Source organism: Lepisosteus oculatus, chromosome 8 (assembly GCF_040954835.1).
Source record: "Lepisosteus oculatus isolate fLepOcu1 chromosome 8, fLepOcu1.hap2, whole genome shotgun sequence".
In the NCBI taxonomy this organism is placed as follows: Eukaryota; Metazoa; Chordata; class Actinopteri; order Semionotiformes; family Lepisosteidae; genus Lepisosteus; species Lepisosteus oculatus.
The window spans coordinates 40,710,060-40,738,050 of record NC_090703.1 but is presented as its reverse complement, the minus strand read 5'-3'; the positions used below and the strand labels follow the sequence as shown (position 1 = coordinate 40,738,050).

The window sequence follows — 27,991 nt, the reverse complement described above, 5'->3', positions numbered from 1 at the left end:
AAATGTGATATGTAAAAAATCAGTGCGCTGCAATAACATGTAGCATGTTATGTAGCACAACCACCACACGAAAACACTAACAGCTACAAATTCCAAGATCTAAAAGTACAGACTATTGTTGTTAAAAGAAAAGCATTACAATACAAAGCTCAGAAATTGCAGTAATACTGGATCATACAATGAAAGTGTAGAGTAGGAACAGTTTTGAAGAGGGTGGGCAGTTATATTACTGTCGAGTACAGTATCTGTTTACACTTTAGGGTTCATTCTTTTTTGGGCAACCGTTCTGGACTGTACTTGCTCTTTTATCAAGCATGGTGGTGGAAAGACATAAATCTCTGGACAAGAGTTTCTGGAGTGTTTTTGCTTTTGGATGAAGAACAAAATCTCTAAAGCATTTTAAGAAGTAGGAGTAGTAGTAGTAGTAGTACTAGTAATAAAAATAACGGAATTAGGCACTGGAAATGAAACCTACCCGTGAAACACCAATACCCACAACGCACCTCAGTGTTTTCAGTTTCTATTAACGCCTAGTACCATAACATTGCCTACCGGTAGTTGTAGTTTATGATCCCTATCGTCGCCTAGAGATGCCACCACCAGGAACTACATTCCCCACAGTGCAGCGCGCACTATTTTTTTATTTCACCGCTTTAAACCCAGTTGACAGCCGGAGGATGGAGGCAGGTAAGAATATCACTCTCCGAGGCTAAAAATCGTCGTAAAGATTAAACATAAAAGTGATTTTTTGTCATGATTAATTAGGCTCTTCAGCAAAACCGTACAGAAAGAATTCCGTTCATCTTTAACACTGCGTTTCTGGATACACATCTGAGTTGGAAGTTTCTGTATTGTTTCTATCTGGCCCTCGTTAAGTGTAAACTTTACAGATTGGATTCTCTGTGTTTGAATTCCTTAAAGCAACGATCTTTTTTATTACTTAATTAATGTGAGTTTGTATTGGTTTTTGGTGGGATTGGGCAATTAAGATATAGAGCCGGTATATAAATAAAACCCCTTTTTTTTGCTTAGCGATGTTCGTTTCGGTGTATCCTCTCATTTTTTTCGGTCCTTGATATAATTTCTGGCATTGGTCAGAATACGTTTAGTATTTAATAGCTAATAATAAATAGCAACATCAGTAGAAAATCTGTCCCATTGGTACAGCTCGCAAAATCGACTGTGTTTTTTTTTTTCTGTTTTCAAAAACACGCCTGAATCTGTAATACAGATACTCCAAATCTCTGAAGTCCCGGAAGATCTGGCTTTTCCAGATGTAGAAAGTCTCGGAGATTTCAGGCGCAGCATAATGTCTGCGGCGTCATCATGGGGCTAGTTTTCTTATTGTCTCTCCGTGTTAACTGCACAGTCGCAGTGTTTGCGGAAAGGACAGATTCAATGTAGCCGACCGGAGTTTGAGGTTCCGTCTAATAAAAGGGCTGTCCTAGCTCGGATTCTGGAGGGGCGGAGTATCTGCGAGCTGTCATTCAAGTGCTGCTCGTGAAAACCAAAACCGTCTGGGTTACTGGCTTAACCGGACCACTTAAACCCCAACGATCTTTCAGTTTTGCGTGTCCGGATTAACAGTTCTGAATTGGACAGTCCCGGTCTAAAATACACAGTTTAAGCACCTCTCCTGATCTAGGATCTTCTGACGGGTATTCAATAACTCGCAGATGTGCAGGAGAGGTTCAGAGATGCTCTGAACTACAGTATGCGGCTGTTTCTGATCGTGCTGTCTTTTAAACCTATTGACTGAAAAAGTCAGTTAATTGGTTGGGAGATTCATTTGACCAGCAGAGAGGGTTACTTGTATAATAATAATTAAGAATTCCTTACACTTATATATATGACACTCCACTCAAAGTGCTTTAAAGGTAATGGGGACTCCCCTCCACCACCAATGTGACAGCAGCCATAGTGCACCAGAACACTCACCAGCTATCCGTGGGGAGGAGAGCAGAGTAATGAAGTCAATTGATAGATGGGGATTATTAGGAGGTTATTAATTGGTAAGAGCCAATGGGAAATTTGGCCAGGGCGCCAGGGTTACACCCCTACTATTTTCGAGAAACACCCTGGGATTCTTATTGACCACAGAGAGTCAGGACCTCGGTTTTACATCTCATCCGAAGGACTATGCCTGTTTACAGTATAGTGTCCCCGTTACCATACTGGGGCATTAGGACCCACATGGACCAGAGGGTGAGCACCCCCTGCTGGCCCCACTAACACCTCTTCCAGCAGCAACCTTAGTTTTAGGTCTCCCATCCAGGTACTGACCAGGCTCACACCTGCTTAGCTTCAGTGGGTTACCACTTGTGAGTTCCAGGGTGATATGGCTGCTGATAACTTATGTAGGCAAATTGATTACCCAGGAAAATGTGCCTTTTTTTCAACCTGGTCTACAGAGGTTCAATGCTGCAACTCACAACTAGCAACCCACTGAAGCTAAGCAGATGAGCCTGGTCCTGGCTTCATTACTCTGTTCTCCTCCCCACTGATAGCTGGTGTGTGGTGAGTGTTCTGGTGCACTATGGCTGCCGTCGCATCATCCTGGTGGGGCTGCACATTGGTGGTGGTGGAGGGGAGTCCCCATTACCTGTAAAGCGCTTTGAGTGGAGTGTCAAGAAAAGCACTATATAAGTGTAAGCTGCTATTATTATTATTATTATTATTATTATTATTATTATTATTATTATTACTTGCATGGGTAGCCTGATAGCCTTGGGTCCTGGACCCTGATTTCGGTTTTCCCTGTCCCTCCTGGTGGGATCATGCTTTGTGCTTCTGTGTCAGGGGTCACATGAGAGACCGGGAGGAGAGAGGCCTCTGGAATACAGATTACTGCAGATCGTTTTATTAGAAAATTAACTGCCCGTCATACCCCTGAATTGACTTTTCAGTATTGTTTGGCTCATTTGTGAGACAGCACAATGAAGAAGTTCGAACTTTAGGAAATTACAGACAATGTGCCTTGAAGCATTGTTTTCAGGACGTTTCTTTAACATCTTACCTTCGTAGTCCTGTATATGTAGCCAGGTGACGAGGTAGTGGCACAGGTGTCAAGAGTAATGTCCTCACACAGGCTGATAGTTCCTCGCTACCAGCTGCAGAACTCTCGTCCCGTGCCATTCTCTTAAAAATGGAAATCCTCCTGTGATATTTTCTATTTTTTTAAAAAATAAGCCTTTAAATTAGGAATCCTGTGTGAGTTAAGCGTGTGCCGGTAACATCAGATCACCACCAGTGAAAGTACCAGAGCTGGGTGGGACCTGCAGGAGGTCACCCTGGCCAGTCATCTGAGGAACCCATGATGTAGATGCATCAGGAAGTCACCCAGTGGGTTTATGGGAGGTGTAGTTCCCATAGCTAAAGCAGCACTCTGAGCTATCCTAGCCAGTTTCTAGACTGGTGGGCACTGTATACTAGTAGCTACTGCCTGGTAGCATTATAACAGGCTTACACATACTGTGTACATCCTGTTGTACTGATATTGAAGTTGAACATGAAGCAGTGGTTTGAATCAGATTTCTCAGTCTCAATAAACCTTTCCTTAAATCAATTTGATTCCAAACTATGGACTTCCAGGATTTTAACACTGCTGTGTAAGAGTTTACTGGAATTCTCTAACTGGAATTCTGGCACAGCAGACATATTTGGACTGTTTGTTATGAGATAATCTACTGATTTGTTCCAGCAAGATCACACCCGTTTCCTCTATGGTAGTTCATTAGGATGCTGAATTGCATGGTGCCCAAAGCTTTTCCTGATCCTTTGTTTTCTTTCTAAAAGATAATGTTTCGATACTTAAATTTTACACAATTCCAGGCTTTTCAGTGATACCCTAACCTTCTTGTTATAACTTCATATACAGAAAGCATTGTTCCCTCTTATTTTCATTTGTGTTAAAGTTGTTACAAGCCACTGGAGGCTTAAATAAATAGGAATATATCTGTGATTTCTTTTTTCAGTCTGCTAAGCATTTTCTTATCATTGGAACATTACTCCAGGTTTTGGATAAGAGATGCAAAGGGTTTAATGGGAAAAGCTACTTTATAGTATAATTGGATTCGTAATGTTCAGATTGACCATGTGTGTGGTTTATCTGTGGAGAGATGTTTCCTTTATCTAGCAAGGAGAGGGAGGACCACAATGATGTAGCTATTGAGCAGTGAAACATGCACTTGATGATGCAAATGGAAACTACTGTATGTGAAAGTGCATTTAAAACCACAACGAAGGGCTAAGGAAGTATGGAACGAGCTACAAGGCCATGTTGGTGAATCTGATAATCTGGCTTTCTTCAGGAAATATCTGGATGAGCTTCTTGGATGAATGAGCTACTAAGTACTGAATGGTCTATATGGGCTGAATGGTCTCCTGTCATTGGTAACCCTTCTCATAGTCTTTTGTGATACAGGCATGAGACGGCCAGGCCTTCAGGTTCAGAAACTGGCTAGTGAGGTCAGTGCTTATCCTTTAGACATCAGTGTTCAGGTCTTATTCTGCTAGCTGTGTTACTCTCTACTAGCAAACATGTCTGTTCTCACTGGGTGGATGGGATTGCTTTTGTCTGGAAAGTTGAGTCTGTCAGTTTTAACTGGCTACTTCCTTGGACACCTTAAGAGTCTAGCCTAGGGGATGATGTCAATGGTAACAGGACTTTTCTCTAAAGGACAGAGCATAAACTTTCGGAGTCTTCCTCCGCATAGTGTGTCAGATGTAGAGCAAGATTCTTCATCCAGGAATCCCCATGGAAATCAGCTCTTTCAGTTCTTTGCCCTTTCTCCCGCGCCAACTAAACCCTGTTTGCCTTTGGCAAATGCTTTCTTTTCTGACTTTTTGTTCTCTTTTTTTCTCCCAGTTTTAGCCAAGTATGAAAATCAGATCAATGTATTCTCAGACCTCCTTGAAGATCTGCCTGATACAAAGGAGCCCGTCTGGATTTTAGGAAAAGATTATGACATCCGAACAGGTAAGGGTCTAGTCACAGTGCACATTAAGAGTTACGTCTGGTTTTTGTCATTTCTACTTTTCAGGAGTTGCAAAGTTGCATGATCATTGAAGTTAAAAGAAAAACAGTTGTTAGGATCATCATCATCATTATCCACTGCTGTCTGCTAACATCACTCAGTTATCTTAGTGTCTGACAAATAATTGGAATATAGTTTAAATAAATGTTTTTGGAATTGGTTTCAATAAAATCCAATTGCATACAGTCATCCTTAGATTTACAGTGTTATTTGTACCAATACCTCAAGGATGTGATAGTGAGGTTTGTAAAAACGGGATTACTCAAACTATTCAAAAGTTAATCCTGCACAATTGAGAGGACCAAAATCAGATTAAAGACATTTTAAATGTACCCCCATGCTTCCTCCTCAACTCACAGAGAGCTGGGATATAAAGTACAGATATATTCAGTCCCTAAGATGTTTCCTCTAGAGGTGCTTTGTGCAGGCTCCTGAGAAGAGATAAAAACAATGCTAATTGATGTATCCCATGTCCTCTCACCTCAGGACTGCTGCTCTTTGGTCTTTTGTATGCTTGGCCTGTACATACTGTACAAAGCAAGGTGTGCATTCAGAGAGACATGGAGATGTGAATCCTCAGACTGTGTAATCTGGAAGACAGCCTGACACATATTTCAACACTTTGCTCAGAGTTTGTTTGCTTTGGCGTCTCTGGCATGTATAGCAATGATCGTCCTATGAAATGGAGTTTGGACAATTTTCCAAAATTGACTTTTTATTTTCTCTTCTAGAAAAATCTGAACTGCTGTCAGATGTCAGGTCTCGACTGTGGTTTACATATAGGAAAAAATTTTCTCCGATTGGTAAGTGAATTGTCACATAATCTACAGAAGGTGGAGTTTCTTAGCAGAAGATAGAGTTTTCTGAGCCAGGCCACGCCAGCTGTAGGGAAGCAGTATGAAACTGGGCCAGGTTCTCTTTTTCCTGAACAACAAGGACCATCAGGAATGGAACCAATTAGCCCCATCATTTTCAGGACCAGCAATAGGCATGTTTGTGATGATGGTCAGCTCATTGTCTGCATCAGAGCCACACTGGGGGGAAAATAAAGGAAGTAACCCATCCTAACAGAACATTCAGATCCTGTTCTCATCTTTCCCCGGCTGGCTCTGTTGGTAGAGTGTGAGACTCACAATCTCAGGGTAGTGGGTTCCTGTCCCATGTTGGGCGCCAGGTCTTCCTTGTTGGAGGTTGGGCACAAGGCTAACAACTCTGTCCCATAAAAAAACTAATGTTTACAGAAACAGCAACAGGATGTTGCTGCCCCTACATGCCAGAAGGCATAACAGGCAAACATCCATCCATCTTGTCTTGTCGATTTTCTTAGGTAAGTGGACGTTGATGGTAAATGAACTCAAAGGTTAGTTGGTGTTAAACATGGAACTGTTGTTGAAGCTAAAATCTAGGTTTCTTTCAAAATGATCCATGAAGAAAAGGCTTGGATCAATTAGCTACTAGCTGCCAAGTGGACTGGATGGATAGAAAGGCCTACTCTCGCTGGTGACATTTTTTATGTTCTTAAGTGTTGCTGCGTGGAGGTTTGAGATGTTGCGTCTTCAGACGTGTCCATGCGCAGCGTTAACAGTGTGGACTCGCTCTCCTAGGTGGAACTGGTCCTTCCACTGACGCTGGCTGGGGATGCATGCTGCGCTGTGGGCAGATGATTTTAGCTCAGGCTCTGGTGTGCCAGCATTTAGGCAGAGGTGAGTAAGAAACTGTGCTGTAATGAGATTTAGATGGGCAAGTGTGAATGCTGTTTGTTGAAGCATATTTGTGTTGTGTATAACTGTATAAATACCACCCACAGTAGGTCTTCCGTCTGAGTTTCATCTGACTAAAACTGCTGCCTCTACCGGGACAGTAAATAATTATCAAATACTAACATGTGATATGAATAGGTTTGTGCCCTTGCAAAGCTTATATTTTAGATGAACAGAAATAATATTGCTGGCATTTGTTTCTTGAAAACGTTTTCTTGAAGTTGCATTAAACCTGTCGGTTATCCTGTGCAGTTGGGCACCGATCATTTCACACCTTTTTTTTTCCTGTGGCAGAACTGAAAAAAGTCCTGCGGGAAATTAAAATAGATTTAGTCATCTACCCGTGGCATGTTACAGAGATTTGAGACTTTATCAAATGGCTCATCCTGAGTTTCACATCACCAAAAATGCATAACCATTCGAACATTGTCACTCTAAATATATCAGCTCCTTGCCTCTTTCTTTCCCAGACCAATAGAGAATTTAGAGATATGGGGTCAGATTTGGCTTGTGAAACTTTGCAAGGTGAGGTTCTTTTGTGGTTGTAGCTAGTCTTCCCAAAACAACGCACAGCGAGAATGTGGGTGTTCTCGTTCTCCCGTCTTTCTGGGCTTCTCTGTAGATGATTATTCAGCTGTGGTGTGGCTTATAGGAGTTCGCATGGCGGTGTTCACTGGAAGGGAGGTGCGATTGTGTGTTATGGCCTCATGTTTTTGCACTAATGCCAACAGACCCTCTTCTTCAGTAACCGTAGTGAGGTTCAGAGCATTCCCTGAGGAATCTCATCCTGCTTCCATGGAAATACTGTACGCAGCTGCTGTCCGAACAGGAAGGGACAGAGCAGCCAGGATGATAACAAGGGCACAGGCTGCTTTTATTTCCTGACCCAAAAAGAACCTTATATTGAGGGTGTTCACTATTAGGTGTACAGTATATCCAAAATATGTACTGGTCAACAAACATGACAAAGAACAAAATAGTTCCTCAGAGACATAAGAGCTCTACCACCCAATAGGTTACAATCCAAATTTATTTTTTTACACTAATAAGCACTTCTTATGCCATGGAGATGCAAGTTCCTTCACAGCTGATTTTCAGATTCAACAGAAATGATGAAAACAGAGCAGTACAAAAGGTGAGGTACTAGAATTTTCCAGCCTTCCAAACTTGCTGTTTCCAGATGAATGGAATGGAAACAGTTGAAGTGTATGACACAGTATTCATACGTGGGAAAATACAGACTCAAATCCAGAGGAATGCACAGAACACAACAGGCAGCACAGTTTAGCCCGGCAGACAGCCATGAAGTGGAAATATCCATCTTTTCTGGAACGTTGATCAGAGTACGTACTCTTTTCAACTTGTGGTTACTCGTTATTTATTTGGCATTGTTGACGGTCGTTTGCCTTAACTTTTGTAAAGAACAAAAACATTTCACAGCCCTGGCAAATGCTATTCAGATACACATACTGTACAGTATAAAGGAATGAAAGGATTTTTTCGGAAGAACCAATTCCATGGTGGATGCTCATGCTTTTCTGCACTATCCTGTTGCAGGGTGGAGGTGGGAGAAAAATCGGAGCCATCCGGAGGAATACCAGAGGATACTGCACTGCTTCCTGGACAGGAAGGATAGCTGCTATTCAATTCACCAGATGGGTGAGAGGCTCCAATGGCTTCCAGGGAAGACGCTGGAGCAGGGCATCAAACTCAGTTCCTGGAGAGTCTAGTAGTCCTGGATTGTAGTCAATTACACAGTCAACCAAATTATTTACTAAATTCTGCATGTTAAAGTACAGGCGTCTCTGCTATAACGCCATAGATGCGTTCCTGTAAAGCCTTGTGTTATGCAAACAGGGCTAATGGGAAAAATAGGGTAAGGAGCAGACGACTCAAAACCTAACCAAATGCCTAACCAAAGCTTTAGCAAATGTAATAATTATCCTAGTAAAAATGTTGGCACAGTTAAATTCATAATAAATAAAAAAATACTACAGTAAATTTAGGACTTTACCTAGTTCACCATCTGAAATTTTATCACCAGCACGCTTCGCAGACACATTCTTGTCACCTTGTCTGCTCTTATTTACGGCAATGCAGAAGATTTGGTAAAAATGGCACGAAAATTGAGGAGCACCTTCCAATTGGCACTTCCAAAACAAAGCACAACTGAGCATCATGTGTGGCGTGGCGGTCCTCCGCGGACCTCCGCATTCAGTTGTGTAACTCCGTGACGCAAAACGTAAACATGTCGGGGATCAAATCGCGTATGAGCCAACGTGAATTTCGCGTTACACATCTTTCCCCTATTTACCAATCGCGTATGTGTCAATTTGCGTTTTGCAAACCCGCGTAATAGCAGAGATCAGTGTATTTTTCTTAAAGGTTCTTTACAGTTGACTACTAAAAAATACACTGTGCTAAATGTAGTTACCTATAATAAACTTCCCATCCTGGTTAGAAGTTTTCACAATTATATTTAACATTCAATTAGACCTAATATAATCACTTATAGTTAAGTAATTTATTTGGCTATGTAACTGAGAGCTCGGGTCATACAAAACCCGGACCATACCAAGCCCTCCAGTTACTGAGTTCGACACCCTTGCTCAGGTGCATTCTCTCCTGAATTAGACACGCGCATCATCCACAGATATAGCCCAATAAGACTCTTAATTAGTGCACCAGGGTGCATGCTAACCGGGGCTTTGCCATTGTGCAACTGTGCCTGTTACCCCAAGCAGGGGCACATATAGTGTAGCAGCTGTAGCAGGAGGACCAAGCGTGCTTGAGTCACACATGGAGTCACACAGGGAGTCAACCTGAACATTTTTTTAATCAGTTGCTTATTTTAGCTATAAAACAATGCAACAAGGCATCATAACTAGGCTTTGCAGTCATAAAGTACATTAGTTAGGGCCAAAAGCAGTATTAAAGATACGGATTTGCATGCATACACGTCTATACATCCTAGCTTGTGTACACATTAGTGTAGCTAGGTTTTTCGTGGAGGCACTGTACACCTGTATAATGGTTGGATTTAATTGGTTACGTCTGGCTGTGGAGCATTCCAGATACATTTTATATTTTATAATTTTATAAAGTATCCAAGGCAGAGTTGTTATTTAGTTAGAATTAGGACTGGAATTTCAGGGATGTCCTCTGCTTGTTGAAGAGCAGTCTTTAATTATGTCACTAATTGTTTTAAGACCATTTAAATCAACTAAGGACACAAAAAATATCCTTGCCATGCCTATTCTACTTTTTAAATTTACTTTGGCCTCATACTTCAATTGCCTTTATAAAAAATTACTGCAGAATGTTTCACAGTGTGTGAGTTGGCAAGCACATACTGTAGTGTATAGGACAGCCTGAGATTTATTCCAGACAAAGCTTTTTTTATGCGTTTGGCCAGAATATTAAACAAAAGACTCAGTCACAGAAAAATAACCTGCTTTCGAGTAGAAAACATCCAAAAGGCATTTCCTCAGGATACACTCCTACAATAATACACTCCTCCAGATATAGTTTTTTAGCCTCAAAAATAAAACACAAAGATTTCCTCTCTGGAACAGCCCTCAGGAGATAAAAAGCCTGCCAGCCCTCTCAGCTTCCCTATTAAGTAGTCCTTAATTGATCCTTACTTATCGTCAGGTGTTAGATCGTCATCATCTTCTGTAACAATAATACGTCAATCAAGCCTGTTAGCGATGTGGTGAAAATCTCAGAGTAATTTGGCAGAACATGCCCAAGAAACCTGTAAAACCTAATGCCAACATCACACTACACGCCTTTTCCTAGGATTTTTAGTCTTAGCCTTCATTTACATAATCGTAAGAAAATCACAGCGAGTTGTAGAGAGTTGCAGCGCGCGCCCCTTACTGTCAGTTGTGTAGTGTGACACCCCCAACGACTCAGTCACAGGGTTCTTAACAGCCCCTACGACTCTCTGTGACCCGCGACGATAAAATCAAACTGGTTTGATTTTCACGTAGCTAATCGCAAGTTGTAGGGGTGGGCAGTGAGCCAGATGTGTACTTGTGAGATTATATATTACATAATATTACACATTATAGCGCAATACTCATTTGTTTACGATATTTGTGTTAAGGGTGTTTTATATTTTTAACTGTTTTATTTTTGTGAATTTGTTCAATATTTATAAAGAAGAATGATATTTTTGAAGTTGTTTATTTGTGGAACACAATGTCTGTGTTACATTTTTCAAGATGTTTACGTGCTTGCTCTCCTTGTTGTTTGTTGACTTCCCTGCGGTGCTCCACGTTGATTGGCTGCCAAAATGAGGCGACCTCGCGATACTTTCGCGGCGCAGTACGAGATTTGGAACTGTGACGAAAAGGCATGGGGGAATCGTGTCATTAGTCACCCCCTGCGATTCCTAGTCGTATAATTTGACACCCTCTAGAACAGAAAAGGAAGCGAGATTCACTAACCGCAGTCATTAAATTTGACATGCTCTCCAACTAGAGGTCATGTTGAGTCCTGTAGCGTGACGCCGGCTTAATGCACTACTGCCCTGCAGGAACAGAGCTGGCCTTCTTGTGTGGGTATGGGAGAGAATGTTGCCTTGGCTCAGCTCACGCGCTCCATTTGTTTCTATGTCTGCAGCTCAGATGGGAGTTGGGGAAGGCAAACCAGTGGGAGAGTGGTATGGACCAAACACAGTCGCACAGGTGTTAAAGTAAGAGGCACCTTAACCTTCTATGCTGGCCAAGTTTTTCCGTCACTCTGGTCTTGGTCAAAGAACCAATGTGGAGTATTCAGAGCATCCTCATCCTTATTTGTCTCTGTAAGAGGCCAAAAGACACCCAGGGAATTTAACTTGTAGTTGGTGGAATCCCACCTTGACTTAACATGAAGTGTATGGGATCACACCTTCCTTTACTGTTGGAATCCACTGCAATCCATTTCTCAATGGAAATTAGTGATTCTTTTCTTCAGGAACAAGAGACTGTGTGGGACATGCTGCTTTGAGTTATCTTGGGTGATGTTTCTCCGGGTTCCAGAGAGAATTAATAACCAGTCTGAGAAATTAAGACTGCAGCTCCCCTTTAACGACCGTCTTAGTATCAACTTCGACAAATATTTACATTAGTTTGCCATTTGTTGTGAATGCAAAATCACCTACAGTAAATCACATTGAAGTTAATTAGGAACATATGTTAAAAAGAAATTATATGAGAGAAAAAGTGTCACTATGATTTATACTGCAAGATGTGCACACTGAGTCTCCGAGAATGAAAACAGTTCTCAGGGGAATGCTGATGAATTCCAAAGGCAATAAGAGCTCTTGGAGACTGGAGTTTGATATGGTTTTGCTAATAAGTCTTGTTCTTTCAGGAAACTGGCCTTGTTTGACGACTGGAATTCCTTGGCGGTATATGTTTCCATGGACAACACTGTGGTTATTGAAGATATCAGTAAGTCTTAACAGTTCTTGTTTGTAGTAAATAATAGGATTAGTATTTTTCCTGTGTGTAAAAAAAATGGTTTAATAGCAGGACACCACTGTAGTTGGCAAATAGAACTGATTGCTCGGGCTGGTTTGGGCAGGGGTTGGTAGTGACAAAAGGTGACCACTAGAGGCGTCCAAAGAAACAGCCAGTTATTGGTTTATTCAGCATAATCGGGTGTCAGCAAACAGAGTGGGTGGTGTGGTGGTAGCCATGACAACAAGTACATGTTTGTAAGTTTTTTTTGTCTAACAGTTTAGCTCAAGTGAGCTATGTACATGTGGTAGGCCTCCACTTGTTTTGTTTGTAAATTATGTCCATCAATAAAGCCACAAATCTTTCCAAAACTTTACATTCGTATATCAAAGCTTTTCTGTGAGGAGATTAGTACCCTGCGTGTGGTGCAGATCTCGCACGAATAGCTGTTGATTTACTGCCATATTCAGTAATTTTTTTGTGTGACAAAATTCTGCTTCCATCACCAAAGCTTTTCAACCTGGCTTCTCTTGGCAGTATGCAGTTAAAGTTTGTAAAGTGCTTAGAAGGTTCTTAGAAATGCACCCATTTAAATAACTTTAAGCAAATCTCTTTATTGTAAAATCATGAGAAACTGTACTGATCATGGGACCATAGTTTTTATGGGTGCTATAAACACTGTAATCCCTTTTTATTTGTTCTCACATATTCTAATTTCCAAAATTCTGACGGTGCTTTATGTGATATTAATAATTCAATTTTTATGGATGCCATAAAGCTGATTGAATCTTGTTATTTTCACTTTCAGCTTCCTTATTTGTTTTCAGATCCGGTCACTCCTTGTTTTCAGATCCTGTCACTCGTGTATTGTCGTGTTCAAGAGCTGACGTGCGTCATGTCAGATCTCATTATATGGAGACAAAACTCCAGTTCCAATCATGTACTCGAGTAACACTTCAGCAAACATTCCCAAGTCTAATTCTGACCCAAACATATTTTTCTTATGTTTTTGCAAAATGGTCTGTTGCAATTGAGAACTGTACAGATTTCTGGGATAGTAGGATAGCTAAAAGACATTTTCTTAAGCCTTTTTTGTTCATATCTGAAAATTATTTAAGCCTTTAAAGTATTAAATGACACAAGTAACTTATATGACAGTGACCAAGAAAACGATAGTATTAGTAAAACCATCCATTTTTACTGTAGAAAGCCAAAACCCTTCTCCAGAGAATAGCAATTCTTTCCGTTTCAGAAAAACTTTGCAAGCAGCATTGTCGGAGCCGTATAAGGCCCAGTCCTGTGGGTGCCAGTGAGCTGCAGACGATGAGCGATGTGCTGGGGCAGTGTTGTGCACAGCCACCAGGGGGCACTCCAGGGTCCTGCCCACACCAACACTCTGCCTGGAAACCACTCCTGCTCATCATACCTCTCCGCATGGGCATAAACCACATCAACCCAGTTTATATCCAGGCTCTGAAGGTACTTCACAGCTGCAGGCGCGCGAGAGAAAGGACCTGTCTTCCCACATGATCTCACATAAGAAGAAACCTTACAGCCCATTACTGTTCAGCAGCAGTGCCAGGAAGAGAGAGATGGCTTGGAAATATTTTCTGTTCACTTTCATAAGACACACAGTTTATCCCATTCAGTATTTTTGCATCATGGTTTTTCCACTTTAAAATGCACTTTTTCTTGCGCTGAACAAAAGGGAAAATTTCATTACGGTTATAACAGCACTGTCCCATCTGGGCTCTAAACCCATTACCTTCCACTTACAAGTCCAGAACCACAACCACTGCTCCACACTGCCTCCCCAGTTTAATTTGATTCTCCCTAATCCTGAAGGAGCTGATGATGTCCTCATCTCTTTCAGATTTCATATAGAATCCGGGATGAGAGAAATTAGAATTGGACCGCTGTGGGGTTCAGGGCTGGGGGAGGAGGGATAACTTTCGACATTGTTATAGATCAGAGGCACAGACCACCAGGTTGTGTTATGGAGACCTGATCTTTGTGGTCCTTTGGCAAAAAGTACTAAGGCAGGCAAGCAAAGTGGCAGTAAATGCTTTCTTAATTTCCCTAAATTTAAATGAACAACTGTATAGGTTTTACATATACAGTACACAGCTATTTGAATCTGAAAATTGAACACGTCAGCCAGGTTTGGAATCACTGATATCTTAATCCCTAGGAGTTTATCTAGCCTAGAGGGGAAAATAAGATATGGGTACTATGTAGCTCATTTGGGATTTTATGAGGTCCTGGATCATCTACGAATTATACTAATGAAGCACAGAAGCAAATTATTGGTGGAAAATGTTATCTTCTTGTGTTTGTCTATGCAACGTACCTCACACTGAAGAACCAAGCTGTTTAGTTTAGTTCCAGTACCAGTTGTTTAGTGCTTTAGAGCTGTCTGTACCTTGTAGAACCTGCAGTGGTAAAGAACATTTATATATTTTCTTTAAAGGCTATGATTACACTGCAGCATTGGCCTTTTCAACCAACATCAATGGGTTTTTGTAAAGGTTATGACAGAACTTTGCACTGATACTGAAAGTCTGTTTACTAGTTACAGCTCAGTGCAGATCTGTTTGCTCTGTTTGTTTAGAGACAATGAAAATAATCCAGCGGCCTTGTCATTACCAATAATTTTTTTTCAAATAAAACTTGTATTTCTTGCAGGAGTGCTTCAAGATGCCACAGTCCTTAGGTGTTTTAGGAGGAAAACCCAACCTTGCGTACTACTTCATTGGGTTCATTGGTAAGCAGGAATGAAGTTTGTATATATTCTTAAGCCTTTTCCGCGCAAGCAAGGTGCAAGTGTTACTTGATAGCAGCTTTAGCACTTTGTAGCCTTTTCTGATTAGATCTCAGAAGCTCATCAAGGCTGGGCCTGGTCAGTACTGGGAGGAGAGACTTCTAAGGAAATCCAGGAGGTTGCTCCTGTAAAGGACCAGTAGGTGGCGCTCTTCTCTCTGGATCAGTTTTGAAATAAATGCCTCAGTGTGGTGACTGGGGACACTGTGCTGTACATGATGTCTCCCCTTCAACCAAGGGCCTAACTTATTGATCATCGCACACCCTGAGGCAGGGTTTGTTAGAGTAGGGGCAGTCTGGCTCTCTAAAGTTTTCCACTAAACTTTTGAAGCAGTTCCTGCCTTCTCCATGTGTATTATTATTCCAATAGAATAATAATTGTATCAGAGCTGCTTATGCGTAACATCACTTCAGTGGTGGGTAATGTGGGTCTCCTTCCTATATGTAAGATGCTTTGGGGTGAAAAGCGCTATATAAATGCAAGGAATTCATGGTATTGTTAGTTGTGGTAATATTTATTAGAGTAGTGGATAGCCACATGGTAAACATTATTTTGAAATCCTACAGAGAGTATGGAGGAGGTTCTGTTCATTACTCCTCTCACCTCTGGCATTATTGCCAGCGTCCTGTTAGCCTGCCAGTGTTCTCCATCTGGACTCCCAGTGGGATTTGTGAGCTCAGAGATAGCAGATGTCCAGTTGCCCTTCCTTTAAGCTGAAAGCTCATGCTGTAGCAGAGGGTCTACACCAGTGGTGCTTCCCTGCTGCTTCTGAATTATTCTGTCCAGAAAGCTGAAAGTGTGTTAACACTGGATTTCCATGGGCAGCTGCTATGAGTCACTGCAGTATCTCCTCCCTCTTCAGGACATGAGTCCCAGCACTGAAAGTGATGGTATGGTATGAAAACCAGACCTGGACATTTTCAGCTACGTGTTGGTCACAGAGAAAAAAATCAAAATGGCTGTTAAAATATAGGTCTGAAGTTGTTTTTTTTCAGGGCAGTTTTTTCTCTGATAATTTGGTGTCTGAATGATAGGTTTACTGTAGTGGGAAAACTCAGACTTTTTAGACTGAGCAGTTTATTATTTTGTTTATTATGATTCTCAGTAAATGAACAAGCCTGAAAGTATGTTGTTGCTGTTGTGGGTAACTGGAATGTGTAACATTTGAAAATAACAGAATAACCCCAAAGGATTGTGGAAACATGGAGTGGCCTGTAAATCTCCAGCCTGTAAGGGTTAAGTGTAGCACTCAGTTTTCTAGGCCTTAGCTGTTTTTTACTCTGGTTTCTGTAGGAGAGGAGCTGATCTATTTGGACCCTCACACTACACAGACGGCAGTTGAGCCAGAGGAGGGTGGCAGTGTGGACGATCAGAGCTATCACTCTCAGAGAACTCCCCGCCGGATGAAGGTCATGAACCTTGACCCCTCTGTGGCCTTAGTAAGAGCTTCACCTCACATTCATAATTCTTGTGACATTGGCGTCACTCCTGCATGTGAAGGTGCTCATGGGAAACCCACACACTTTATAACACACTAGCCAAAATATTTTGAATTATGGGTGTATCTGACATCATTTTTGATGGTGCCTTACATTGTAAGCAGCAATGAAGTGTAAACTGGTCTGAAGAGAGAAATGTGGCATAACTGAACCATATAGAAAAATAAAAATATTAAATTGAATGTATTTCAATAAAGCGAAATCACAGGTTCTGAAAGTATAGCCTGCAATAAGCAAAATAAACACTAACGGACAGTAATAGCAGCATGAGGTAATGACTATGAGCGCAATCTGGACAGGTGGGTCCTGACAAGGAGCTGTGAGGTCAGAGGTCAGAGGTCAGAGACAGCAGTGTGGTCTTGTACCGACAGCAGGGCTATAAGGAGAGGATATAAGGAGACATGAGGGACTTGAGAGACCATGCAGTTAAGAGCCGGGAACTTGTGAGCAGAAAAAGACTGAGGACCTTGGCAAGGAGCTGAATGGAGCAGGCTGTAAAGGAAAGGGCAGATCATGTAAAAAATGATAGGAGTGGGAGATGTGCAGGCTGAAAGTAGGGAAGGGAGAGGTCAGGGGTCAGGGCTCTGGGCAATGGAGGAATATAAAGTATGAGAGATACTGAAAGTCAATGTAATCAATTGTAGAAGTGTTTGAAGAAACTGTGAAAGAATGTAAGACCACTCATAAGGTATGGATATCAAGAGAGAGAGTCACTCCAATAGGTAGAGGGGCAGTGCTCAAGTTCTAGGTTTTTGCTATAAAATGGAGCTGTTTGGCTTTGATATTTATTCTTTTGTCAGCTGGTAATCATTAGACATCTGAAGGCTTCTTTTTGATTTTATAATGTGCTTTTTTTAATTAAAACTGTAATGTTCAAACTCTGCTGTTGTTGGCCTTGGCTTTCTTCCAGGCAGAGACTATGGCTTTATTAAATTACATCATCTTGTTTTAGTCATCAGCTGACATGAAAACCAAAGAAATCATTGTTCATTTCCTTCATGTGATTTAACTAGTTCTCCTTGTTTCCAGGAATAATACAGAGGCCTGCAGCCAGGATGATGACTGGTTCTAGTCAGACACATTGAAATTTGAGTTTCATCTTGTATCAGACTAAGAAGCCTCATCTTTCTGGGGAGCCCAGTTCCAGTCCGGGTAGACGGGCAAAATTCCTATAGCACTGGAGTTGAGCACCCCAACAACTGGAATGGCTTGATGTCAATGTTTTGTGTTCCTTTCAGGGATTTTTCTGCAAGGAGGAAGAAGATTTTGACACATGGTGTAGTGGTGTACAGAAGGTAGGGAAGTGTGTGGTTTTGTTATTGTTTTATGTTTGCATAAAATTTGTTTTCTGGTTTAACCTGTCTGTAAATGGCTTGGCCTGACAGCTTACAACAGTCAGTCCTAAAACATTCTCATGATTATTGTAATTGGGAACAGATCTATGCTTTTCATAGGGTCCAGCCTAAGCTCTGTCTCGAATGAAGTTCATTGGTTAAAAGCTTGGAGCCTCAGACCGTTCGTTTGCTCTGCTTGATAGGATATTTTGAAGAACAGAAGTCTGAGGATGTTTGAGCTGGTCGAGAAACATCCTCCCCACTGGCCTCCCTTCGTCCCTCCCACCAAGCCCGACGTTCAGACAACAGGAGCAGGTACAGTGCTAGCCTAGAGAAAGCTGCAGCAGAAGTCAGAGGAGGTCATTTGGCCTATCTTCCTTGTTTGGTTGCTATCAGTTGCTTGATTTGAGAATCCCATCCATACTTTTCTTGACAGGAGCTAATTACCAGCTTCTAGAACGTCATTGGTTCCAGACCCCTCAATGCTTTGTGTAAAGACGTGCCTCCTGTTCTTAGATTTAAAAGCACTTCCTCTTAGTTTTAACTGGTTTGTGTTTCACTGTTGATTCTGAAGTCCACCCTGTTTGAATTTGTCAGTGCTTTTAAAGATTTTGAATGCTTGTCCAACCTTGTTATCTTCTCTGTTGAAGACCAAAAGGATTCAGTTCCTTCCGTCTGCCGATGTAGGACATTCCCTTTATTCCCAGAATGCCCAGAACATCTGTCCACACGCCCTCAGTCCCCAATATGCAGCTGCAGTCTATAGCTGTGAGCCATGATATGATAAGCACAGAACTGGTAATTCCAAATTCAAAGTTTAAACTGTCATGTATAGTACAACAGTATATCTGGCGAATCTAAATGGAAAAATTGCTTATTGATCTGACAGTGTTATCCAGGTGCTTTTTGGAGGACCTCAGAGAATCATTTTCAGCAACTCCGCTGTAGACTCCGCTGTAGGCTGAAACTTTTGAACATCCACTCTTCGCCGCGATAGGGAATGCGTCGATCGCAACGAACTGTTTTCATTTTTGAGCGAAGGACCGGACATAAAAATGCCTCACACCCTCTTCTTCCTGTCTGCAGAGTTCATCGAGTCCACTGACAAGCTGTTTGAATCGGAAGAGGAGTTTGAAATTCTAAACGTGTGACCCCTCTTCACCACGCGACTGGACGGCGGCTACGTTTCAAAACTCGTTTGACCACGGAAGTGCCTCTGACCACTCTTACACCAAGCACATTGTGTAACCAGCTTGCAAAAAAAAAAAGAGGACAGCGAGAGGTCACGAGGGCCTCCAGCAGAACTGCCAGCGATGTGAGAAGCAGAAGGACACCTGTACTGTACGTTAGAGACTCCTGTGGCTGCTGTTTACAATACAAGGATCGCCCCTGCTTGCTCTTGTAAAATAACGGTCTGCGCAGGCAGGCTTTTGTTAAGACTTTGCTATGAAACGGACACCTTCTACGGGATTGTTCAGTGCATGATTTAAAAATACCAGCCTCCTAGTGAAAGAAGGAGGTCAACACTGTGGATGCAGGTGGGAGCATATCTCTTCACTGCCATCACCTCGTCAGTAGATCTACCTCCTAAAAAGGAGAAAGAAATATGCAGACGATATTAAGTGTGAACAAACGGTGTACATAGAAGTGCCTCTTTTACAGATAATCTATTTATATCAATTCTTTTCCGGCTAGTTGCAGTACCTTTGGAGAAGGTAGTGCGATACCTCCAAACTTTGTAAGCCAGTAAATGCAAACATTAAAACCTGAGTTGATTTATGGGGAAGGAATTATTTTCACGTGACACTGATGTTTGTTCAACATCGCAATCATATTCATGAATAAAGGTTCAGAAAACAACACTGAAAATGTATAGCTTTCGTCTTGGTTTGCTTTCAGCCAAATCCTGTATTGTGGCTTGACTTCATGGAGAAGGAAACCGAGATTGTAGGATCCTCATAGCCCAGGAATGAGGAATCTCCCTTCCAAAACAGAATGAGATGGATTTAGGATTTATAAGACAGGGAATATACTGCCAAATCGAGTTCATTGTAGCGTGGTCTTAAAATTTTCAGCTCTGGACACACTGAGTTTCTGCCCCCTGGTGGACAGTGCACCTTACTGCTGTCCGGTCGCACACCGCAGTGGGGAAAAACCTATACCTGACGAACAGATCACAATACACAGTCATTCAATGAAGTGCTCAGTGGTTTGCATGTTAATTACAAAACTGACCTGTAGTAAAGAGTTGCAGGAACAGACGGGAGAGTTCTGCTACTAGTAAGAGCTTTATTACAATTCTAGTATGTCGAAGATGGTTCTCTCACGCTAAACGTGCCTCCAGGTATAATCATTTGAAGTACTCCTCTCAGTATTCGCCTGAAACCGTAGCAGAGCCCTTCCTCCCCCTCGTTCTTGTGTTCAAGATCTGCTATCTCAAAACAAACAGAAGCCAGCTCTCTAGAACTTCCGTCAACTCCACAGAGACCTCTCCACCGGCTTGCGCTACCTGCCTTCACCGCGTCCTATATGGAACAGCAGGAATTTAGGGCTTATAAAGCCAACAATGAACTGACTGATTTGGGGGTTAAGGACTTAAAACCTGTAGGCAAATCGGCCATTTAGAAGGACTAAACGTCCTCGAGAACTCGATCAGATATTAGGCTGCTCGTTTGTCCGAGGTAGAGAGTAGTGTAATCAAAAATAAAGTAGTAGAGGTATCCCTAGATTTACACTGCAGCCCAGCTCTTAACTGACCAGTTGCAGTAATTATTTAAAAGCCCGCGGATTGCGACATTACCTGACAGTACATTGGCTCCTCCTCACCATCGGGACTGCACGGTAACTTTCCAGAACCGCGAACACTTGAATTCAACCTCACCCGACCTGAGCCACTTAAAAACATACAGAAAGATTCAGTCTTCAGACGAGAGCACTGTGCTTGAACGTATTTCTACTTAACTTGTCTTCGCAATACTCTTTAATATGTACGAATAGAATAATAAAACGCACCTGTCGCTTCAATAAACGAATCGAAAAAGACAGGGGTTTTCATGGCACTAAAGCATAACCCCGTTGAAAGATTTAAAGCTCATCCAGTTGTTTGCAGATGCTTAAGAAAAGCTTAGAAAGTATAGGTGAACAGGGATTTCTGAGATCTGCTGCATCAACAACTTTAGGACTAGGTCAGGAGAGATGACCCAGCTCGCTGTGACATTCGCTGGACCTCTATTTCGGTCTAACACGCCCGCAGCTGGTCTGTCAGTGGAGAAGCCACATGCTTTGCACCGGGAACACGTGTTTAGTTTACTTTCTGCAAGAAATGCTTGGTGTCCTGACAGGGGCATAACAATATAAGATCGTACAACGCCTTCAGATGGCAAAAATGGATCAGAAATGGCTAAGAGGGGTGTAAAAAATATCGACGAACGCCTCAACCCTTTTCTTGTTTTATTTCCGTTGATATTCTAATTTCTTTTCGTTTGTGTGTGTTACGCATTTGAGGATACTTCGCAGTCCGGAGTGAGTTGTTTGGATGGAGTATCTGGGGAGGAAGAGAGCTGGAGATAGGGTTTATTTTACTGCAAGGGTACACATAATCGTTAACTTTGTTTTATTTTTTTAACTCTTGTTCGAAAACGTCTTGTAAAACAACGCTGGCACGTCTGAACTAGAGCACCCGAGTGACTGGAGTTCCCGATCGCAACTTTCGCTGGTTTCTGAGTCTTGCTGTAACTTGACTCGGGTGCTACCATTTGTTTTCGTTTACCGAAGAAAAAACAACATCAGGTGATTTAACACAGTTCATGTAAGTCAGAATATACCTTTCGCATTTTTCACGTAGTTATAGGAAAGGGCAGATTTGGAACAGCTTGCTTATCCCCGAGCTTTCTGGACTTCTGCTTCTCATAAACTTTGAAAACTGATCCGTGTAATGATGTCTAAGATAGGCTAGCTGCTTCCCGGAGTGTGTTTTCCTGGTGCTGTTGTGTCATGGTGTGCGCTGTGAAAACGTTCACTTTTTAAACTTAACTGCTGTGCAGAAATGACGGTGTTTGCGATTTGAAGAGAGTGGGGACAGGCAGCCATGAGGAGCCGTAGTAATTCCGGGGTGAAGCTCGATAACTACGCCCGTCTGGTGCAGCAGACAATCCTCTGTCACCAGGTGAGTACCGCGCTGCGTTGGTGACAAAGCGCTTTATTTCCGAAATACGATCTCGTTTAGTTGCATTTGTTAAGACCCATTTTTGTTGGCTTAATTTGGAACTATTTTTAAGTGTCATTTCCCTCGGTGGGCAGTCAGTGTTTCACTTAAGCCTGCGCGGAAACTGCAGCGTCAGTGCAAGAGTTTATTTTGAAACTATTGTAAAGTATGAAGGGGATGAGTCTACGTAGCTCATGCATTTTTGTGCCTCAAAAAAAGAACTTTCATGTATTAGTTCTAAAAATAAGATATATGTGCGATTTCACCTATAGAGAAATAGCCGAAATCACATATGCAACTGTGTTTTTTGGTGAAGATTAGCAATGATAGCCAGTCCATTGCCACAATGTTGCAAAAACGCAAGACGCGTACAAAGTGAATTTACTGCAAAGCAAAGTGTGATAGTAAATGTGTTTTTTTCCCCATTTTTGTAGGAAGCAAAACAGCTTTGTTAAATATGTGTTTTCAGGAGTGTAAACGTTTAAAACTCAATATTATAAACTTACATGCTCAACTTCAGCGTTTCCGCATTGGACGTGATTCGTTTTAATTTCCACTAAATTAGAGCGTGGAAAGCCTTCAGCTTTGTTAAGCATTGGCTGAAAACAGGGTGTCGCTCTTTACACAGGGAGTTGTGGAGGTCTGGAGCAAACTCAAGCCATGTTGTTGAAGTTTACTCTGTGGACTAAGAACTGAACTGTCTTGTGTTCTTGTATCCCATGGCCTGTCCTTTCTGTCAGCCATGTGTGTGTCTTTGACCTGAGGTCTGTGAAATCGGTGTTGGTTCTGGCTTGTGGAATATGTGGTATTTCATTCTGCAGTGTTTCTAGCTTTGCCAATCAAACATGTCTTCCATATACAGTATACTGTACTGCATTGTTGTCATTTATATGGATACATTTCGGGCCTGAATGTCACAGAGGCCACACTGTCCAGGTAAGTTAATATGGAGTGACAGTTCCTGGGCTGTGCTTTAAGTCAGGAGCATGACTTTAAATTTCTTGTTTTCTGTATCGCTGAAGGTGTATGAAACGAATAGTCAACCTCAGTTGATTGAAAATAAAAATGCTGTGTGTGGCCTGTGTTATTCCAGAGTAGACACATGCTTGATGACCTCAGTAGTTCCTCTGACATAGTCACACGGTCTCAAAGGTAGTAATAGCCTGCAGGTATTTCAGACCATATGGGAGCCATGTCCATGTCTATGTTCTAGCTGTTTGTTGTATTTTGGGAGGGCAATTTCTATTATCCATATGGTGTTTTAGACCATATCACAGTAGAACACAGTCCACTGAGACTTTTATGTATTTATGGTGAGTGGTGTCTTGAAAAGAAGCTGGAAAATGCTGAGAGCATCTCTTTCGGCCTTCTTCTGAAAGTGTGGGAAACGCAGGGGGAGGCCGGGAACTGGGCGGGTCTTGGACAGTAGTGAATAGAAGGATGGGGTGGAAGAAACTAATCAGGCCACATCTATCTGCACTGTGCCAGGTCTCCAAAACCGCTTACTCCCGGAGTGCTCAGTGTGGCTGTGAGTCTCCTGGCACCGTTGTGTGCCTTGGCAGGGTGGCATGTCTGTGGTGCCAGCCCCAGACCTGGACTATTAGTTCATTTATCGTAACGGAACAAGCAGCCAAACTTTTAGTTTTCTTTTGAATTGTTACATTTCTCTGTAAATTGGGAGAAATTCTCAGATGCTATAGGATACCGTTCCACATACTAGGATATCACTGGGCAGCAGTGTGTATATTAGTGGGGAAAGGTGGTGATTCAGTGGAGCAGAAAAGAATGATCTTGATTGAGCTTTAGTAAAGGTTAAACTCTTATATAAATAAACTTTCAGGCTGTTTGAATATGTGACCTTTCTGTTGTTGATCAAGTTGTGCAGCACACATAAAGCTGAGCAATTAGCAGTGGCAGCTTTCAACAGCTGTTCTCAGATGACCCGCACAAGTCAGCGCCCAGCGATATCGGCATTAGTGTAGTACACCGGAGAGCAATTTGTTCCCCTATCTCACGTGCATGGCCGGTCTGTCATTTATCAGAAAGAAATTTCTGTGCTGCTATCGCTCCGGCGACCTGTTGGTTTTAATCGTTTGTAGTTGAAGTAGTCTGACATGTCCAACTGTATGAGTAACATCCCCCAGTGCTGGAGAAATAGGGTGAATTAGTGCTTGCTTTTCTTCTTCGGTGGTCGCTCTGCCACGCTGCAGGATCTGCTGCTGTGCTCAAGGTTAATGTGAGTTTGAATCCTGGGGTGGTGGAAGGCTGAACGCTCTTTCTTTAGGATGGACCCCAATCTGTTGGGGTGGAAGTGCCCAGGATAGAAAAACAGTGAGCCTACACCCGCCTGGAGAGCCCACGTTTCCACGAGTGCACTGTGTTGGGAGTACAGACTGACGGAGCTGGGTTTGGCTTTCTGACCTGCTGACTGGGATCCGCCGTCTTGCCCTTTCAGGATCCCGTGACGGGCCTCCTGCCAGCCAGCGAGGAGCAGAGGGATGCGTGGGTGAGGGACAATGTGTACAGCATCCTGGCGGTGTGGGCTTTGGGCCTGGCCTACCGGAAGAATGCCGACCGCGACGAAGACAAGGCCAAGGCCTACGAGCTGGAGCAGGTGAGGCGTCCGTGCTAGAGGCCCGCTGAACCAGTTGTAGTGTGTGTGTTGAAAACCCTTCTGTGACATTGTGAAATACATTAGAATTACACACGAGAAACACAAAACGCAACAGAGTACCGTGCTGGAGTACCAGTTTGTGTTGGGGCCCAACAGCCTGAGTCCTGATACTTAACTGGTGAACCTTTTCTGTGGATGTTCTCCCTTTGTTTGTGTGTGATTTTGATGGGTGCCCTGGATATGCTGTCCAGGTGAATATAAATGTATTTAACTTTTAATACCATATGAATAGTATGTATCTTGGCCTGAGGAAAGATGGATACACAACACAGTTTTTCACTTTTTCCCACCTCTTGGGTTAAGGAGGGAGATACATCTTTATACAAGGTCAGCATGCCACATATTGAATACTGAGCTGAAAAGGCTGAGGTCTGAGGAAACATGGAATTTGGGCCAAAGCCAAAATGAACTGATTTGAATTTTAATTCTAGTGGTCCTTGGGGGTGCACTGTACAGCAGGCATGAATTTTAAACAAGGTCATCATTAACTACGGGAAAGAGACAGACAGGGGAATGTGATTTGTTAAAAGATGCAAAATGGCTGTTTTTTTACTATATATCTTTGGGTTTAAAACAATTAATCTTGTTCACGATGTCTTCATTTTGTATTGTCATTTCTTTGTTAATTTTTAATGGCGAGCTTCACGTTTCTTCAAGATAACAATGGTCAATGCCCTCATTATCCATTCTTCGTCCGAAAGACACTTTTTTGTGTCGTGTCCATTCAGGGGTAGTCGAAGGGACTCGGGGGCCTCAGGTGATATTCAGTGATGTCTGACTAGAAGTGGTGACTTTTAAAAAAAGATGGCTAACATGTAACAAGTGACCAGTCAAACCAAACTTAAAATATGAGTTATTGTTTTCAAAATAATACTGAGAGTTAATCATACTGTTTGCATGAAAAATGGTAAAAACAATGCAATGCAAACAGCGACCTCATGTAGACTTGATTTTATTTATGTTTTGGGTCGATTTCATAGCATTGGGCTCAGACTAGAAGCAGGTATTAAAACTGGATTAATGGAGGGAAGACATGGACAATTTAGAAACCTCAGTTAAGCTTGTCAGCATGACTTGAGAATCTGGGAGCTAACCAGAGCACCTAGAGAAAATCTACATTATCGCACAGAGAATGTGCAGACTCCACACAAAGTTTGGAATCACACCCAGGACCCAGGAGCTGTGAGGCAGCAGTATGAACTACTACCCCACTGTTGAGCTCAGTATCTGTTGCCATGCTTTTCAAATGCAGGTGTAGCTTGCCCTGTACAAATTTGTCAGAGCATCTGCTGAAATGTCTTTAATATCTTGTGTTGTAATATTTCAAACGGAATAGTTTCTCACTTTTTAGGCTAGTCAGAATGGATTTACTGTATATTATGGAGTGGAATATGTAAATATGCAAGAATAAAGTGTGGTATATGAGTAATGCATGGAGTTAAATAACTGTTACTATCTTTTGGTAGTGTTAACTGCCTTCTTTTAATTTTTCATGCAGAGTTTTGATTGCAGACATTGAAGCTTGGTCTGAGTTTGTGAGCGACATGATAAAAAGGAATCTTCATTCAGGCAGGCGGCGTCCTCTTCTGCACCTGTTGGGCTGCTGGGATGTCCTGACCCTGCCTGACTCCGAGTCGATCACTGTGGACTCCGTTCCACAGTCTCAGCACAGGCTGAGAGAGGGCCCCTGTGTGTCTGTTGCTTGTTGCTGTTCTAGGGTGCAGGGGTAGCTGAGTAATGCCACGCAGAGGGGTGTCGCGTTTCGGTTGCAGGGGGCAGGAAAAAGGTCAGGGTTGAGCCTGGCTGCTGACTCGGAGCTCTGGTGTCGTCGCTAACCGGTGTGTTTCCCCCCCCCCGCAGAGCGTCGTGAAGCTCATGAGAGGCCTGCTGCAGTGCATGATGAGGCAGGTATGACACTGAATCCAGAAGAACTCTGGCCTCCTTTTGTGCTGAGCTGCGATTCCCTCACTAACGTCAGGAGCCCAGTTTTGTGGGGGATACACCTCTGGCAGGAAGTGAAATCTAACAAATGAGTCCAAATTATGAAAGGGAGTTTGAAACCATGATTGATGAACAAAACAGGGTAAGCGTGGTTAATATGAGGAAATTACACTGTTTCAGTAATAGAATTTAGAATGTGTAACATTTAAAAACAAAGCACATTTTGTTCTGTTGATTTTTACTCAGAAAGTGTGCTTGTTTGAATCCCTGGTATTGTTCAGCGAAGTATGGTGGAGTGTATCTTGATATCTCAGTGTTGGGAAGTGATTATCTCTGCAGTGGCCCTTTGCTTTTCCATTAGGCTCAGGGACTGAGTGTCTGAAGGCTTCTTTACCCCGTAATTACCTCTGCACTCTGCAGAAAGTGTCCTGTGTGGTAATTCTCACAGTTCCAGTATAATAGGAACAGCCTTCTGGAGTGAGGCTCTCGTTGGCTAAAAAGATTTCAGCCATTGTTAGCTTTGCCATTATGTCTGAAGGACAGTTCCATTAAAAAAACACCATGAAATTTCCTTTATATATAATATGATTTCCTTATATTCTTCTCGCAGTTGATGAAAACCACAGGTTTAGGATTTCTGCTGCTTCTGTCAGGGTTTGCAGGCAAAGATCTTACCAGACACTCATGGTCATCCTGCCCCATTGTTACCACTAGGGCTGCGTTTCTCCATCTGGAGACTTACTGGTCACATATGTTAATACAGAACATCAGAAATTAGATTCCAACTTCAACCTACAAGCACTGTAAGAAACAAACCCACTGTCCAGAATTAAAGTAAGTAAACAAGTTAATAAAAGCTCCAGGTAAAGACCTAAGTAACGAGGAGCAAACTGGAGACTTGTCATGATGTTATTGTGAGGACTAGCTTTTCCATTCTGTTGCTACTTCCTGCAAACACAGGTGAATGACTGCCAGTCTTCTGTTCACGGTAAGCAGAGATCTGGTTGAACATCTTTAGAACAAACAGTGAAACATGAACTGGAGGACACGAGTGGAAAATAGGTGAAGTGCTTTTAAAAAACCAGAGGACAGGACTCACTTAAAAATGCTGGGAACATGCTACCCATCCATGTTGTTAAAGCCGATACCCTGGTTTCAATCTAGTGACCGGTTGAGATCTATTAATTACTAAGTACCAGCGGGCTAGATGGGCTGAATGTGTCTGTAACTCTTCTTTCAGTACGTTCTTAGGTAATCTTATATCTGAGAGCC

General features: G+C 42.3%; 2 protein-coding genes across 6 annotated transcripts in view; both read left to right on the top strand.

Moving 5' to 3' along the window:
* Positions 1-628: 628 nt before the first annotated feature.
* Positions 629-19,680, top strand: atg4a (autophagy related 4A, cysteine peptidase). The gene is made up of 13 exons (XM_015351495.2): positions 629-687; positions 4,868-4,978; positions 5,768-5,839; positions 6,641-6,739; positions 8,354-8,455; positions 11,426-11,498; positions 12,158-12,237; positions 13,499-13,725; positions 14,932-15,010; positions 16,361-16,506; positions 17,805-17,861; positions 18,104-18,215; positions 18,987-19,680. The coding sequence occupies exons 1-13, from the start codon at positions 678-680 to the stop codon at positions 19,049-19,051; spliced, it is 1,233 nt and encodes a 410-aa protein (XP_015206981.2). The 5' UTR covers positions 629-677; the 3' UTR covers positions 19,052-19,680.
* A 1,483-nt stretch (positions 19,681-21,163) lies between these two features.
* The window catches only part of phka1a (phosphorylase kinase, alpha 1a (muscle)), a 54,338-nt gene continuing 47,510 nt past the window's right edge, over positions 21,164-27,991 (top strand). The window contains exons 1-4 of one of the 5 annotated variants that reach the window (XM_015351380.2): positions 21,164-21,422; positions 21,944-22,065; positions 24,560-24,718; positions 26,639-26,686. In XM_015351380.2, coding sequence (XP_015206866.2) covers positions 21,988-22,065; positions 24,560-24,718; positions 26,639-26,686 — 285 coding nt within the window. In that variant the 5' untranslated portion in view covers positions 21,164-21,422; positions 21,944-21,987. Of the gene's footprint in view, positions 21,709-21,943; positions 22,066-24,559; positions 24,719-26,638; positions 26,687-27,991 lie in introns of all 5 variants that reach the window. The other 4 variants (XM_015351381.2, XM_015351383.2, XM_015351378.2 and 1 more) reach the window with 4 other exon arrangements.

Bases quoted from the DNA above. Each gene is read 5' to 3' on its own strand.
- atg4a (XM_015351495.2), top strand. The intron at 11,499-12,157 runs GTAAGAGGCACC...TTGTTCTTTCAG, and splicing joins ACAGTCGCACAGGTGTTAAA to GAAACTGGCCTTGTTTGACG. The intron at 15,011-16,360 runs GTAAGCAGGAAT...TGGTTTCTGTAG, and splicing joins CTACTTCATTGGGTTCATTG to GAGAGGAGCTGATCTATTTG.